At 45.3% G+C, this 15676-nt stretch overlaps 1 protein-coding gene across 4 annotated transcripts in view; it reads right to left on the bottom strand.

Annotated features, from left to right (window-relative positions):
- The window catches only part of TTLL12 (Tubulin tyrosine ligase-like 12), a 288546-nt gene that overhangs the window by 95546 nt on the left and 177324 nt on the right, over positions 1–15676 (bottom strand). For all 4 annotated transcript variants that reach the window (XR_010564211.1, XR_010564212.2, XM_065431507.2 and 1 more), the window contains one exon: positions 4346–4497. Coding sequence is in view for 2 of the 4 variants with exons in the window: in XM_065431507.2 (XP_065287579.1) it covers positions 4346–4497 (152 nt within the window). In the remaining 2 variants the exon portion in view is untranslated. The remainder of the gene's footprint in view (positions 1–4345; positions 4498–15676) is intronic.

The raw sequence follows: 15676 nt of genomic DNA, 5'->3' as shown, positions 1-15676 counted from the left end.
CCTCATTTCATTACTTTCATCACTTTCCGCACTTCCATGACAAAATGAGGTACAACCAAACTTGCCTTTATTATGGGTTGGCTTTATAATGGCTGATGTCAACAAAAACAATAAAGGCGCATTTCGATTCTTTTCATCTGCTTCTGCACTCGTGAGCACGCAACAAATCGCGCGCGGCAATGATAGTAGCCACGTTTACTCTGATACGTTAAAAGTGTACCCTATTCATACGCCGACGCTTGTAACACAGCTAAGATATTCGCCCACCCTTAGCGGAAAGTAGTGAAGACAGATGCCGCAGTTTCCGCAGCATGCCCGTCATGTGTTTCTGTCACTGGCAGCTAAGCACGCCCACCTATTTCTGTCCCCTCAAAGTGGACATGGCTACGTTATTGCCGCAAACTTGCCGATATTAACGATATTATTCATCACTAATACGGAAGAAACTGTTTCAATGCACGTAATGTACTCACGAGAAGAAAAAAAAAATCGCGTTCGGCGCGTTCGGCTCGCTCCGCTAGCCGCCATTTTTGTTTTGGTGTCCCGCACCCGCAATCTCGCATCCCGCAGCAAACGCGGACGAAAAAAAAATTTTTTTTTTCCCGGGAAATTTAACCCGCGTAATGATCGCACCCCTAAATTTGCTTCAATTTTTCTGACAAAAAAAGTGCGATCATTATGCGAGTAAATACGGTACTCCTTCACAGACTCTAGACACTGACTGGCGATCCTGAACTCTTGTTCTTTTGCCTCCTATCTTTTCTTCTGCATATTAATCTTCAATCCCACTCTTACATTCTCTATGTTAAGGTCCTCAATCATTTGTTGTAACTCGTCTGTATTGTTACTGAATAGAACAAGGTCACTGGCAAACCGAAGGTTGCCAAGATATTTGTCGTCGATCCTTACTCCTAAGCCTTCCCAGTTTAATAGCTTGAATTCTTCTTCCAACCATGCAGCGAATAGCATTAGAGAGATTGTGTCTCTCTGTCTGACCCCTTTCTTTACAAGTATCTTCCTGCTTTTTTTTTTTCTGTAGAATTAGGGTAGCTGTAGAACCTCTGTAGATATTTTCCAAGGTATTTACATAAGCATTCTCTACTCCTTCGTTACGTAATGCCTCTATGACTGCTGGTATCTCTACTGAACCAAATGCCTTTTCGTAATCAATGAAAGACATACAGAGAGGCTTATTGTACTCTGCAGATTTCTCAATAACCTGATTAATGACATGGATGTGATCCATTGTAGAGTATCCCTTCCTGAAGCCAGCCCAGTCCCTTGGTTGACTAACGTCCAATTTAGCCCTTATTCTATTGGAGATTATTTTGGTAAATCTTTTATATATGACTGGGAGTAAGCTAACGGGCCTGTAATTTTTCAATTCTTTAATGTCTCCCTTTTTGTGGATTATTATCATGTTTGCATTCTTCCAGTTTTCTGGGACCCTTACAGTCGAAAGACACTTCGTATAAAGAGCTGCCAGTTTTCCAAGCCTTATGTCTCCTCCATCTTTGACTAAATCTACTGTTATTCTATCTTCTCCAGCCGCTCTTCCTTGTTTCATGTCTTGCAAGGCCCTTCTGACCTCATCGCTAGTTATAGGAGGAGTTTCTATATCCTGCTTATTACTGTTTCCAATGGGGGTATCCTGACTTCTCTGGGTATTGTACAGGTCAGTATAGAATTCTTCCGCTTTTTTACCATATCTTCGAGATTGCTGATATTACACTGCTTATCTTTCAGTGCATACTCTTGGTTTGTCCTATGCCAAGTTTCTTTCTCACTGATTTCAGGCTGCATCCATTTTTTACGGCTTCTTCAGTCTTTCTCAGGTTATAGTTTCGAATATCACTTATTTTCACCTTGTTGGTAAGTTTTGACAGTTCCGCAAATTTTATCTTATCTCTTGAGTTGGATACTTTTATTCTTTGTCGTTTCTTTATTAGGTTCTTTGCTACTTGGGAGAGCTTGCCTACTGGTTGCCTTGGTGCCTTGCCTCCCACTTCAATTGCTGCCTCTTGAAGCTAGCCTAGTTTTGGTTTCATTCATTAGCTCTATGTCATCATCATCTCTCTGTTCTAAGACTGCATATTTGTTTGCAAGTACCAGCCTGAATTTGTCTGCTTTTACCTTTACTGCCTCTAGGTTAACCTGTTCCTTCTTGACCAATTTTGCTCTTTCTCTCTTGAAATTGAAATGAATCCTATCCCCTCACTAATGTATGATCAGTGCACTTTACCCTACCTATCACTTCTACATCCTGCACTATGCTGGGATCGGCAGATAGTATGAAATCAATTTCATTTCTTGTTTCACCATAAGGGCTTTTCCAAGTCCACTTTCACTTGCTACGCTTCCTGAAAAACGTATTCATTACGCGAAGCTTATTTATTTCTGCGAATTCTATCAACATCTCTCTTCTAGCATTCCTAGAATCGTCGCCATAGTTGCCAATTGCTTGTTCACTAGCCTGCTTTTTCCCCACTTTTGCATTGAAGTTGCCCGTTACTACAGTATACTGAGTTTGCACTTTTTTTATGGCTAATTCAACATCTTCATAGAACTGATCTACTTTCTCATCATCGTGACTGGTTGTTGGAGCATAGGCTTGTACTACTTTTATTCTATGCCTCTTATTAAGTTCGATTATAACTACTGCCACCCTCTTTGTCAATGTTGCCTGTTGTGTCCTTACGGATTAGGAATCCTACCCTGTATTGCTTACATGAGAGACGTCTACAGCAGAGAACATGGCCGTTAGTCAGCACTGTATAAGCCTCTCCAGTTCTGATCTCACTAAGGCCGATGATATCCCAAACAATGTCTGATAGTTCCTCAAAGAGTCCTACTACGGTAGCCTCACTCGACAGAGTTCGGGTGTTAAAAGTTGATAGGGTCAGTTTCACAGGCATCTCATAGGCAAACATAATCCACGGGAGTCTATGGGATTTAGGTTGGGCCCATGAACGCCTCACATAACAGCTGGGAAAATGAACATATCAGTGGGTTTGCATATTTTAGATATTGCACTTTTACACCCTACATATTTGGCCACACAGACAACGGAAAGGGCACACAGCAGTAATGAGTTACTGTTTAAAGTGGATACACATCCTAAAAGGCAACAGGATGCAATAATATGCAGATAATACAAATACAACCCAATACAAATAATGCAGCTACTGTACATATAGAACAATAGCACGGATTTTTCAAAATGCTTGCATTGAGCATGTGCATTTATTGCGATAGCAATAAATTGAATGTCCTGGCATATTTCTGTTATCGTCATCGTCGTGGTGTTCTGTATAAAGGCGAAGCGTGATAACATCGTGGCCACGCACTGTATGGTGTGGGTGCGAGTGGAAGTGTGCGAGAGTGAGCTGAGGATGGTGGATCAATCTCATGTGTGCAAGGGAGGAAGGCCCTTGCAGTCTTTCACTGCGTGCAAGCAACTGAGGGGGTTGGGGGGTCCACTGTGGTGGCGGCTGTCTATGGCGCAGCTGAGTGCAGCCTCATGAGCTCTATCTGGAAAGCAATCTACGATGAGTACACAGCCTAGGTGTGCCGACGACCGATAGCTTCATGTGTGGTGTGTTCACATGGCTCAGAGCGTGCTGAAGCGAGGCGCAGCACAAAGGTCAATTCGCTCACTGTTCCTGCCGCTCTCCATGCCAGCGTTTTGACAGCAAGTGTCCGCAGTGATTGAGTGCGATGTGTTTATGTTTGCCTGTGCGCATGCGATACCACGCTTCTTCATTTATTTAGTAAGTGAATGTTTATGTGTTTATATGGGTGATAAATCTACTATCCTTACTTCATATAGCTGTGTAATAATTTGCTATCGCAATCGATGTTTCACCTTTTGGGAGAAACTGCGACTTGCTTTTGAGGTACACCTACATTGTTAAAGATGGTTTGCCTTTTAATGCAGCTCACAAACAACAGTAAACTTGGAACAGCAAAATCAGAAAAGCAACACACTGTTTGTAGATCACAGTAACATTTTTAGTGACGTTATTGTTGCCAATTTTGCGTGCTGGAGAAAAGTGTCTCAATAAACTTGATGAACGCAAGTACCCCTCTGGCATACAGCATATTGCACTGCCTCATGAGGGCAGCGCAAGTGCCATTAGAATGCTTCCTTTCTTTTTTTTTTCTTTCAAACTTGGGTGTCTCCATCTCTTAAAACCATAAATTCTGTTTGAGCAAAAGCTTTAACTTTCCTTAATACATGGCGGAACACTAATGGAATCCTAGAATGAGCCGAAATTCCCAAACTTGAATTTCCAACAAAAACATCTGCGCTGTTTGCCTTCATGCAGTGCCTTCCTTCTCTCACTTGTTGGCAAAGCGGAGCCAGAAGTGGCGGTAGGCGTAGAGATGCAGCGGCCGCACACTGAGCAGGATAACAATGTAGCGGAAGTCGAACTTGACCAGGCCAATGCCCCTTCGTGGGTAGAGCACCGGGTCAGAGACATACTTGCATGCCACCTGCAACAAGAGGGTGCATGAGGTACAGTGTGCAGTTTAGGCTTGATGTAACGAACTCGTGTATACAATCAAACCTCGACATATCGAACACTTTCTACATCACTTGGAAAATTGCATGCGTTTTTAATTGTTTGTTTCAAACTGGGTCGGACGCAAAATGGATATATCGAACCCTGTCACCCCAGACCACATGCGCTCTGTTGACAGGCAGTGAGCTTTCTCGCAACGCCCTCGAAGATAGTGGTGGCTTGATGGGCGTTGCCAACTGCTGCGCACTATAGCTCGCGCCAAGGAGACTATTTGAACGTAGCAGCATACGCATGAGACAGCTTGGTTAGTTCAACAACGTCAAGGATGCATTGCATTTGCTGCACTGACTCCTCCTCGGTGCCACACTCTGCGCTTGCGGCACCTCATGAGGACTGGCGGTTTGCATCCACAATCATGCATGACAGCACGCATTCACTGCGCTCACTCACAGATGCCTTGTTAGACACCATTTAATACTTTGTTACTGATAGTGTTTCAAAATGCCTCAACTGACGGACGTGGAGATCGCAGCAGAAGTAGTGGCCAAACAAAGACACTGCCGAGGTTGATCCCGCAAGCACTGATGTTGCCCCGCTTTGGACTTCAACTGAGGCTGTAGCTGCTTTGGCCCCTCTATGCCACTACTGTGGCACAATAGAAGGCACCGGCCTATCGCTTGTGGATCATTTAGACTATGTTGAGGACTCTGTGTTGAAGCATGTGGCTGCCAATAAGAAGCAGGCTACACTGCTGTAGTACTTTCAGCCAAATAAATAAATAATTTGTGTGAAGGTTCAAGTGAGTATTTACTGTGCCCTTGGTTCATCGACTGATTTGCAGAAGATTTTGACACGTTTTTTATCCGATTTTCTATATTGAATTCCGGCTACATGGAACCTTTTCGTGATCACCGCGCTATTCAATGTATCGAGATTCGACTGCAGTGACTTATGAAATATAACGAAGTAAATTAAAAAATTCTCCCTGATATTCACTTGCAAGGCATATATACTCACAAAATATTCAGCATAACCAAGGTACTTGCATACTGTATTTACTCGCGTAATGATCGCACCCCTGAATTTTGTCGTCAAAATTCGGTTTATTTTATTGCCCGTGTAATGATCACACCCCAAACGTGCCGCAGCGATATGTCGTGTGCAAAGTCTACCTTGTAATAACCGCGCTTACCATCTCTCGAATGCTAGGCAAACGGCTCTTCAAGACAAAGCAGGCGGTCTGCATGCACCGACCATTCTTAAGCAGATGCCCCATTTCATTCCTTCCATCACTTTCCGCACTAGCACGCCAAAAGAAAAAAAAAAAAGCTACACCCAAACATGCCTTTATTATGTGCAGGTTTTATAATGGTTGTGGTCAACAACAACAACAAAAACAAAAAAAGGTGCCTTTCGATTCTTCTCGTCTGCACTCGTGGGCACTGTTAAGAATGGCGAGCTGCAATGCAAGATTGCCACCCAGTTACGACCGGGGAACAAGACGCGCATCCACCACTCTCTGTCGCTTCAGCTAGGATATGTTCGATAAAACGGGCTTTGTGCTAACACCGCCGCCATCCTCTAGCCTAATCGCCGTTGTGATGGAACGAGTTCAGCGGGTGAACTATTGTGCCCGAGCTCCCCAGAGCAGACCTGATCTGCTACGCGTGCGCGAGCTGCCGCGGGAAAGCCGTTTTTTGTTGCTTCCCATGCACCGTCTGGGACGCAGGACAACGAGCTACCCAGAATGGCTCCAAGCTACTCGGAACGGCTCCCCTCGGACGTCGGCTCCGGACATGGGAATGTGTGTGCCTTTGTGTGCGTAGGCCGTCCTGCGGGAGGCGGCTAGTTTTGCGATGAAACACGAACGTTCCCTGCCTTGTATCGTGGGCGGACCGAGTGTTTAAAAACTGCTGTTGTGCGGGTGCTCGAGACACTCTTCTCTTGAGCAGTCATGTGGGACTGACACTCTCTCTGAAGCAGTCATGTTAGACTGATATAAATATTGTAAATAAACCCATATTTCTCGTTCTCGATGAGAAGCAGTTCTTCCCTTCATCAAGTCCTCAGCATGGATAAGTTGGACGACGGCATGGGCCAGCTACCTTCGAATTCATGCCGGACTCCAATCTTTACAATGGATCACGAGCGATGGGATTGAGCCCCCAATCCTGACTACTGGCTGACAGTGGTGAGATGGACTTTGCGACATGGTGCTGTATCTGCGGTGAGTGCTTGGTTCTTGCTTTGACTCTCTAGGCTTCATTTTGTGGTTGTTCTGTTTAGTACAGTAGGGAAGCTAGATTGTTGAGTGTTAGCTAGGTTGTGTTTTCCTAGCTAGATTTAGAGAGCAGGATCAAGGCAGTAAAGCAGCAATCATGGAGTTAAGGACACTGCTGAGAGACGAATTGTGGATTGTTGGTGAGGAACTTGGCCCAGATGTGCGCAAGGAAATGCTAAAATCGGAATTATTGGAGCTAATTTCCAATCATGCCAGTGAGGAAGATATTGAAATGGGATTGGAACTTCTCAAAAGGAGAGAGAAACCGGAAAGAGAAAGAGAAGAACGGGACAGAGAAAAACGAGAGAGAGAGGAACGCGATAAAGATCGCGAGTTAAGAAAAATGCAACTTGAACTTGAAAGCAAACGTTTGGATTTGTCTCAAGGAAGTGAAGGCGCTCTGGGACGATCAAGTGAGGCAGAATCGTACCGCATGGACAGGCTATTAAAGCCATTTGAGGTCGGGACCGACATAGGCTTGTTCCTATGCTATTTTGAAAGGACTTGCGAGAAGATGAACTTCGGTCCGAGTACATGGCCACAGCGGTTGCTGTCTATGTTGCCGTGTGAGGCGGCGGAAGTAATCACCAGACTGAGTGCACAGGATGCATATGATTATGCAAAAGTTAAGGCTAGTCTCCTGAAGAAATGCCGCCTTTCAGCCGAAGCTTTTCGGCAAAGGTTTAGGAGCACAGGCAAGAAAGATAGCGAGGGATATCCGGAGTTTGCATATAGCTTAAAGGCCAACCTAGTCGAGTGGCTTAAAAGCGCGGAAGCGTACGACAGCAGAGACATGATCATTGAATGCATGTGTCTAGAGCAGTTTTACAAAACCAACCCCCAAGCTGTGAAACTGTGGGTGCAAGACAGAGGGAATGTAAACACTGTGGAAAGGGCGGCCGAATTAGCCGAAGAGTACGCAACCCGTAGAAAGTAGAACGCCGAGGATGGAAACTTGGACAGTCAAAATGCACCGCGGAAACCATTTTCGTTCAAAAGGGGTGCGCAGACTAGACGATCGGAGCCTGTAGACACGGGGGAAAAGCCCGCAGAAAAGAGCGAGGAGAAACTTAACGGAGAAACCGCGCAAAAAGAACAGAAAAGAAAATTCAAATCTTTTAGACCAATTCGCTGTTACAAATGCTACAAATTGGGACACATAGCTGTAAACTGCGGGAAGCCTAGCGTAGTTTTCTCCTACGTGGAGGAAAAAGATGAGAAAATGGAACATTTAAGTCCATATCTTCACGACCTGCAAGTTAATGGAAAACCATGCCGAGTGCTAAGAGACAGTGCCGCCACGATGGACATTGTCCCTCCATCTTACGTGACCGTAGATGACTTCACCGGAGAAGTAGCATGGATAAAACAGGTTGTAGAAGAACACAGCGTGTGTCTGCCCATGGCCAAAGTCAAAATCAGTGGACCATTCGGGAAGCTAGAGACTGAGGCTGCAGTTTCCAAATTTCTGTCACTGCAGTATCCTTACATCTTTTCGAATCGTTCGAATCAGTTACTGCATGACAAAGGGCTAAAACTGGGAGAGGGCATAGTACAGGCATTGACCCGAGGCCAAGCTCGTAAGATCGCGGCGCTTTCGGCTGAAAATGCACAAGCTCCTCCAGCGGAAGCAGAAAAGAGGATAACTTTAATACCTGAATCCGAGCTAGGCCCGAGGGACAAAAGAACAGTTGAGGAGAGCCTGCCAGCTGACCAGCTCAATGAGAGCGTAGCACTAGAGTGTCAAAGTTCTAGCCTGCAGGAAAAGCAAGCTGACGCACTCACAAGTGAGACAGGGTCGTTATTATCACTGGCCTCAAGAAACTTTGATCAGCTCTTACGTGTGGATAGAGAGTCACTGGCGGCCGAGCAAAAGAATGATGAGAGCTTAGCTAAATTACATGACACAGCTAAAGAAGGCATTGCGAGGCGCAACGTGACGATACATGAGAGAGGAGGATTGTTGTATCGGCACTACAGAGATCGAAAGGGTAGGATTTTAGATCAGTTAGTCGTACCTACTAAGTACAGGGAGGACCTTTTGAGTCACTGTCATGGAAATGAGTGGTCCGGCCACCTAGGCATAAACAAATCAAAGGAAAGATTGCTTATGGAATACTACTGGCCTGGCTGCTTCAAAGACGTAGAAAACTTTGTAAGATCATGCGACGCCTGCCAGCGTTCTGGTAAACAAGGAGAGACATGGAAAGCTCCACTGAAGGTAGTGCCCTTAATAACAGAGCCTTTCAGACGTCTTGTAATAGACACGGTAGGGCCTCTTCCAAAAACAAAATCGGGCTACAGGTACTTGTTTACCATGCTGTGTCCGGCTACCAAGTTTCAAGAAGCAATCCCTTTGAAAGAGCTCAGTCCCACCGAAGTAGTAGACGCGCTTTTGACAGTGTTTGCACAAGTTGGGCTTCCAGCCGAAATTCACGCAGATCAAGGGTCAGTATTCACGAGCGCACTGACTTCCACATTCTTGCACAAGTGCGGGGTAAAGTTAATACACAGTTCTGTCTATCACCCTCAGTCAAACAGTGTAGAGAGGTGGCATTCGGTGCTTAAGCGAGTATTGCGTGCGCTCTGTTACGAGCATAAGGAGGACTGGGAGAACTGTCTGCCGGCAACTTTGTTTGCTTTGCGAACGGTTCCACATGAAACGACAGGGTTCTCACCAGCAGAACTAGTGTATGGGAGGACACTCCATTCTCCACTGAGAATGTTAAGAGAGATGTGGGAGGAAAGAGGGGAGAGTCCTACAGTGGTTGAATATGTGCTAAATCTGCTGGAACGGCTAAGCGCAACCCAAGAACTAGTCGGAAAGAACATGGGAGTAGCTCAAAAGAACGCCAAATTCTATTACGACAAGAATGCGAGGCTTCGTACGTTTAACCCCGGAGACCAGGTAATGATCCTCAAACCTTCAAGAAAGAACAAGCTTGAAGTTCACTGGGACGGGCCCGTTAAAGTGTTGCACAAACTTTCAGATACTAACTATGTTCTGAAAATGCCTGGTCACAGGAAGGAGGTGAGGGTATATCACTGCAATTTGATGAAGCCGTATATAGAGCGGAGCGGAGTCGTTAACTATACCATCAAGGAGCCGGATGGCACTAGTACCAAATTTAAGGTGTATAGGGCGACCTCCAACTCTGCAATCGGCCTAGAAGTAGTAGTAGAACACTCGGTAAGCTCGCACGCTCTAAGACCCGAGCAGCTGGATGAGCTAAAAGGGGTGTTAGGGGAATATATCGACAGATTCAGCGATCGGCCGGGTAGAACCGAACTAATAACGCATGAAATTGAGCTGACATCAACCGAACCAGTAAGATCAAAGCCTTACAGGGTGTCTTCAAGACAGAGAGAGATTATGGAGGCAGAGATACAGGCCATGCTAGAGTTGGGAGTTATTGAGCCCGCTGAGAGTGACTCCACGTCACCAATAATACTCGTAGAAACCCCTAACAAGGACCCTCGTCTGTGTGTTGACTACAGGAAGTTAAATGCCATCACTAGGGATCAGCTGTACCCGATACCCAACATTGAGGAACGAATTGAAAGAGTTAGGGCTGCTAAATACATTTCAACTATTGATCTCGTGCGGGGGTACTGGCAAGTTCACCTTACAGAAAGTGCCAGCCACTATGCTGCATTCATCTCACCTGTAGGCACTTTTCGCCCTCTCGCACTCAGCTTCGGGCTTGAAAACGCGCCGTCTAGCTTCTCTAAGTTAATGGATATTGTCCTAAACGACTTGCAGGAGTTCGCCTTGCCCTATCTTGATGATGTAGCAATTTTTTCAGACAGCTGGGAACAACACGTATCGCACCTCAAACAGGTGTTCTCACAGTTGAGGTAAGCCGGCTTAACGATGAAAGCGGAGAAGTGTAGGTTTGTTTGTTCACAAGTTACTTATCTAGGCCATGTTGTCGGCCAGGGCATGAGATGGCCGGCCGAGCTGAAAATAGCTACGATTGGAGAATTTTCTCAGCCGCGCACGAAAACAGACCTTCGTTCATTTTTGGGACTTGTGGGGTACTATCAAAGGTACATTCCGAATTACTCGCAAATGGCAAGTCCATTAACGGACGCCCTCCGAAAGGGAGCACCGAGTAACATACACTGGGATAAGGACAAAGAGAACGCTTTCCAAAGTTTGAAAACGCTATTGGTTTCTCGTCCTGTGCTTCGAGCGCCAGACTACACAAAGGAATTCATAGTTCAATGAGACGCAAGCGACAGAGGTATGGGCGTGGTACTTAGTCAGGTCGGCGACGATAACGAGGAGCATCCTATCCTCTATGCCAGCCGTAAACTAAATGTAAGAGAGGAAGCCTACAGCACTTCAGAGTAGGAATGTGCTTGTTTAGTTTGGGCCGCCCAGAAGTTATCGTGTTACTTGTACGGAGTGAAGTTCATCTTCGAGACCGACCAGTCCTCTGACGTGGCTCAATCAAATGTCACACAAAAATGGTTGCTTGCTCTGATGGAGCGTCACTCTCCAAGAGTACTTCTCCGTAGATATAAGATAAGAAGGGAAAGTTGCATAGCAATGTGGATGGTTTGAGCAGGCTAATTTGAATTCTGCGTTTGAGGGTCCCGCCTAAATTTTAGGGTTACTAGTGTTATTTTATTAAGCGAAGAAGATCCCCTCTCATTTAGCAGGATTCCCTCTATGATTGCTGAATTTGTCAGCAGGAATTTGCTTCAGAAATTGGCATAGCGAAATGCTGCATTTTTTTTTTGTTTCTGCACTTATGTTTTTTTTTTTTCGAAGCCTAGCAGGTCTAAAGTGAGAGCCAATGCACATCATCTCGGCGCAGAGCCGTGTTGTGGGGTTCATTTTGCAGTTGCCTGTCCTTGTTGGATGTTTTGGGGCGGTGACATCAATACACAAGTGGTCGCTGCGAGCCAAGACCAGCCGTTCTCTTCCTGCTTAGCGGTTGTCAGCGCTAGACAGTCGAGATTTTTCGGGCCATGGAGGCGCTGTTAAGAATGGCAAGCTGCAATGCAAGATTGCCACCCAGTTACGACCGGGGAACAAGACGCGCATCCCCCACTCTCCGTCCCTTCAGCTAGGATGCGTTCGATGAAGCGGGCTTTGTACTAACACCGCCGCCATCCTCTAGCCTAATCGCCGTTGTGATGGAACGAGTTCGGCGGGCGAACTATTGTGCCCGAGCTCCCCAGCGCGGACCTGATCTGCTACGCGTGCGCAAGCTGCCGCGGGAAAGTCGTTTTTTGTTGCTTCCCACGCGCCGTCCGGGACGCAGGACAACGAGCTACCCAGAATGGCTCCGAACTACCCGGAACGGCTCCCCTCAGACGTCGGCTCCGGACATGGGAATGTGTGTGCCTTTGTGTGCGTAGGCCGTCCTGCGGGAGGCGGCTAGTTTTGCGATGAAACACGAACGTTCCCTGCCTTGTATCGCCGGCGGACCAAGTGTTTAAAAACTGCTGTTGTGCGGGTGCTCGAGACACTCTTCTCTTGAGCAGTCATGTTGGACTGACACTCTCTCTGAAGTAGTGATGTTAGACTGATATAAATATTGCAAATAAACCCATATTCCTCGTTCTCAATGAGAAGCAGTTCTTCCCTTCATCAAGTCCTCAGCGTGGATAAGTTGGACGACGGCATGGGCCAGCTACCTTCGAATTCATGCCGGACTCCAATCTTGACAACAGATCACGAGCGATGGGATTGAGCCCCCAATCCGGACAGCACGCAACAAATCGCGAGCGGCAATGAGAAGAGCCACGTTTACACTAATATGTTATAAAAGTATACCCTATTCAGACGCCAACGCTCATAACACAGCTGAGATATTCCACCACCCTTAGCAGAAACATGCCGTATTAGGATAGTAGTGAAGAAAAATGCCGCAGTTTCCGCAGCATGCCCGCCATGTGTTTCTATGTCACTGGCAGCTAAGTGCGCCCACGTTTTTGTCCCCTAAAAAGGGACATGGCTACGTTATTGCGGCAAACTTACCGATATTAACGACATTATTCATTACTGATATGGAAGAAACTGTTTGAATGCCTGTAATGTACTCACGAGAAGAAAAAAATCGCGTTCTGCACGTTTGGCTTGCTCCGCTGGCCGCCATTTTGTTTTGGTGTCCCGCACTACATACAGTGGCAGCCACCTATTTGTTGACCTGGTGTCATCCCGCAGCAAATGCGGAACAAAAAAATTATTATTTTTTTTTTTCGCAGGGAACTTAACTCCTGCAATGATCGCACCCCTGAATTTGCGCCAAATTTTTTTACAAGAAAGTGTGATCATTATGCGAGTAAATACGGTATTTCATAAAACTTTTTTACTGTGACGTTCCACTGTCATGCACATTTCTTAAACACAGCACCACTGTAGTCAGCCTACTGTAAAGGTCAAGTGTAACAGAAGTAGATGTTGTTGATGCAGAAGCTGAAAAAAAAGACTGCAGAACCCCTGACGATGATAGTGAATGTAAGCCAATGCAGTAGAATCCTGCTGATCCGTTCCTCCTTCATATGTTTTCCCGGGTAGCTGTATAATGCTGCTAAAGCCCAGTCCCCACAAAAGGCTCACAGACATCTATGTATTAGAATACATACCCAGCCTAATACCCTAGCTGCGCACTTCCAACCACCACCAACATGCACTTTAGTAGAAGTGCCACGGTCTTATAGCAGGTGTGGTCCTGGCGGAAATTTCAGAAATTTTGGACACTTTACAGAGCGCCGTTCGATATTCGCATTCTGCTTGCTCAAGCACATGCTAATTTGCCACAGAAACGACCAATCGAAATTTTAGTTTTAAAATGTTGCCAGCATGGTTGCTGGTCATATTGCTGGCTCCTCTCAAAACCGATACTAGCAAAGCCTAATCGATCCAGTAGTCACTGACCACACCCAAACCACAGGGCAAGCCAAGCCAAACCGTTAAGTGTTGAAAGTCTGGCTGCATTTTATTTATTTATCTATTCAAGTACCTCCTGTGGGGATGCGCGACCCTCGCGCCTCCCCTGATGTTTTTTTCGCATAGCGCGTGTCCTGTAATCCCGCTTTGCCGCGTGGCCTGCGTGACGTCCGCGCGGTCGATGTGGTTGAAGCGCAGTCCGAGAGACGGCGCTAGTGTTGCGCTGTTGTTAAGAAAAGAGTTCAATAACTGCCATTGCTTTTTGGGGTTATCCTTATTCTGATCAAATTTATTTTCGGAGTACTTTTTTTTGCCTCTTTAGGTAAAACATTCAGTAATTTACAGTACCTACTATAGTGTCTAGCTAGCCTAGTATTAAAGGGCTGACGTTTAGTTTTCTTGTACATGTTTTCCTTCTTTCTTAAACTTTCTAGAAGACCGTCCTTCATCCATGGATTGCGCGGATATTTATACTTTTTCCCACATTTTACAGTGCGCGTGTTAGTCGGAATGGCTGATAAAAATAAAGTGCAGAATTTGTTTAGTGCTGTTTCAGGATCAGACATAGAATTATTTGGCGACCAATCAGTTTCACTCATGGCTTCAACAAAGGTATCTGCGCTAAATACGGAAGTAAAGTAGCTATTATCGCTCTCATGTGTTTCAATGTTAAATGTAAGAAAAACAGGAAAATGATCGGTTATGTCAGTATCAATAACCCCGGAGCAAGGCAATGGTAATATGTTAGATAACACGTGATCAATGAGCGTACTGCTCCCACGAGAGGCTACTCTAGTTGGACAGTCAATGAGTGATTCAAAACCAAATCCAGCAAAACAATCAGTGTAAGTTGTGTACGAGGTAGCTTCAGTGTCAAGTAAGTTAATATTAACATCACCTACAATGAGTACATCCTTATTTTCAAAAGCTAGCTTGGACAATACTGCATCAAGAGAAAGCAAGAAAACGTGTTAAAGAATATGTGTGCTAGTAGCTTACCTGGAACGCTTGTTAGTGATACTGGGCGGTAATTGCTAACAGCACTTTTATTGCCAGAAATAAAAAAGGTATAACTTTACCGACCTTCTGGTCATATGGAACTTCCTTCCTTGAGGGAGACTGTTGAAACAAGTGAGAAAGGACTGTGCTAGAGGGTACTACTGTATATTTTAAGATGTTTGAGTTTATACCATCCATGCCGGAAGAAGTTGACATCTTGAGGTTGTTGATCAGCTCAGCAACACCAGTGCTTGTCATATTGATAGGAGCCATGTGTGGATAATCGAGTTCGATCGGTGTTGGTATTTTTGAATGGTCTTTCTTTGTAAATACAGCCGTGAAGTAATTGTTAAAGATAGATGCTGAAAGCTCTCGTGCAATTAGCAAGCCGCAACTATCAAGTAGTTGTGAAATGTCGGAATCTTTAACAGGAGAGATCGTTTTCCAAAAGTTTTTGGGTTGGTTTGAAGCAATGATTGCAGATCGCAAGAGAAATATTTTTGCTTGGTTTGACACAGGGCATTGCAGTAGGCTACATCACAAGACTTATGTTTGTTGCAAGATACAGCTGTGTCCACACGCTTGGCAGTCCTGTAGAGACACTTCTTTTTATTTTTTAGAGTACGAAGAACTTTACTGAACCATGGGTTCGATGAGTTAACGCGAAATGAAACCTCTGGTATATGCACATGTGCTAATTCCAATAACTTTTCTTTGTACAGGCATCAATTCTCCTTCACTGTCCACTCAAAAAACTTGCCAAGAATGACGACGTGAAGCTTTCCAAACCATTGTTAATAGTGCTGACGTTTTGTAATCAAATACTTGTTTAGTTTTCAGGTGATGTGAGCGTGAAGCTGTATGAACTGTGAATTGTAATACTTGTTGGTCACTGAACCCATCTGCAAAAGTGATAGTGTTAACCCTCTCGGGTGCGGATGATAGAACAAGATCCAAAATGTT

Source organism: Dermacentor albipictus, unplaced genomic scaffold (assembly GCF_038994185.2).
Source record: "Dermacentor albipictus isolate Rhodes 1998 colony unplaced genomic scaffold, USDA_Dalb.pri_finalv2 scaffold_16, whole genome shotgun sequence".
Lineage (NCBI taxonomy): Eukaryota > Metazoa > Arthropoda > Arachnida > Ixodida > Ixodidae > Dermacentor > Dermacentor albipictus.
The sequence above is the reverse complement of the archived record's forward strand: the minus strand, read 5'-3'. Positions and strand labels throughout refer to the sequence as shown.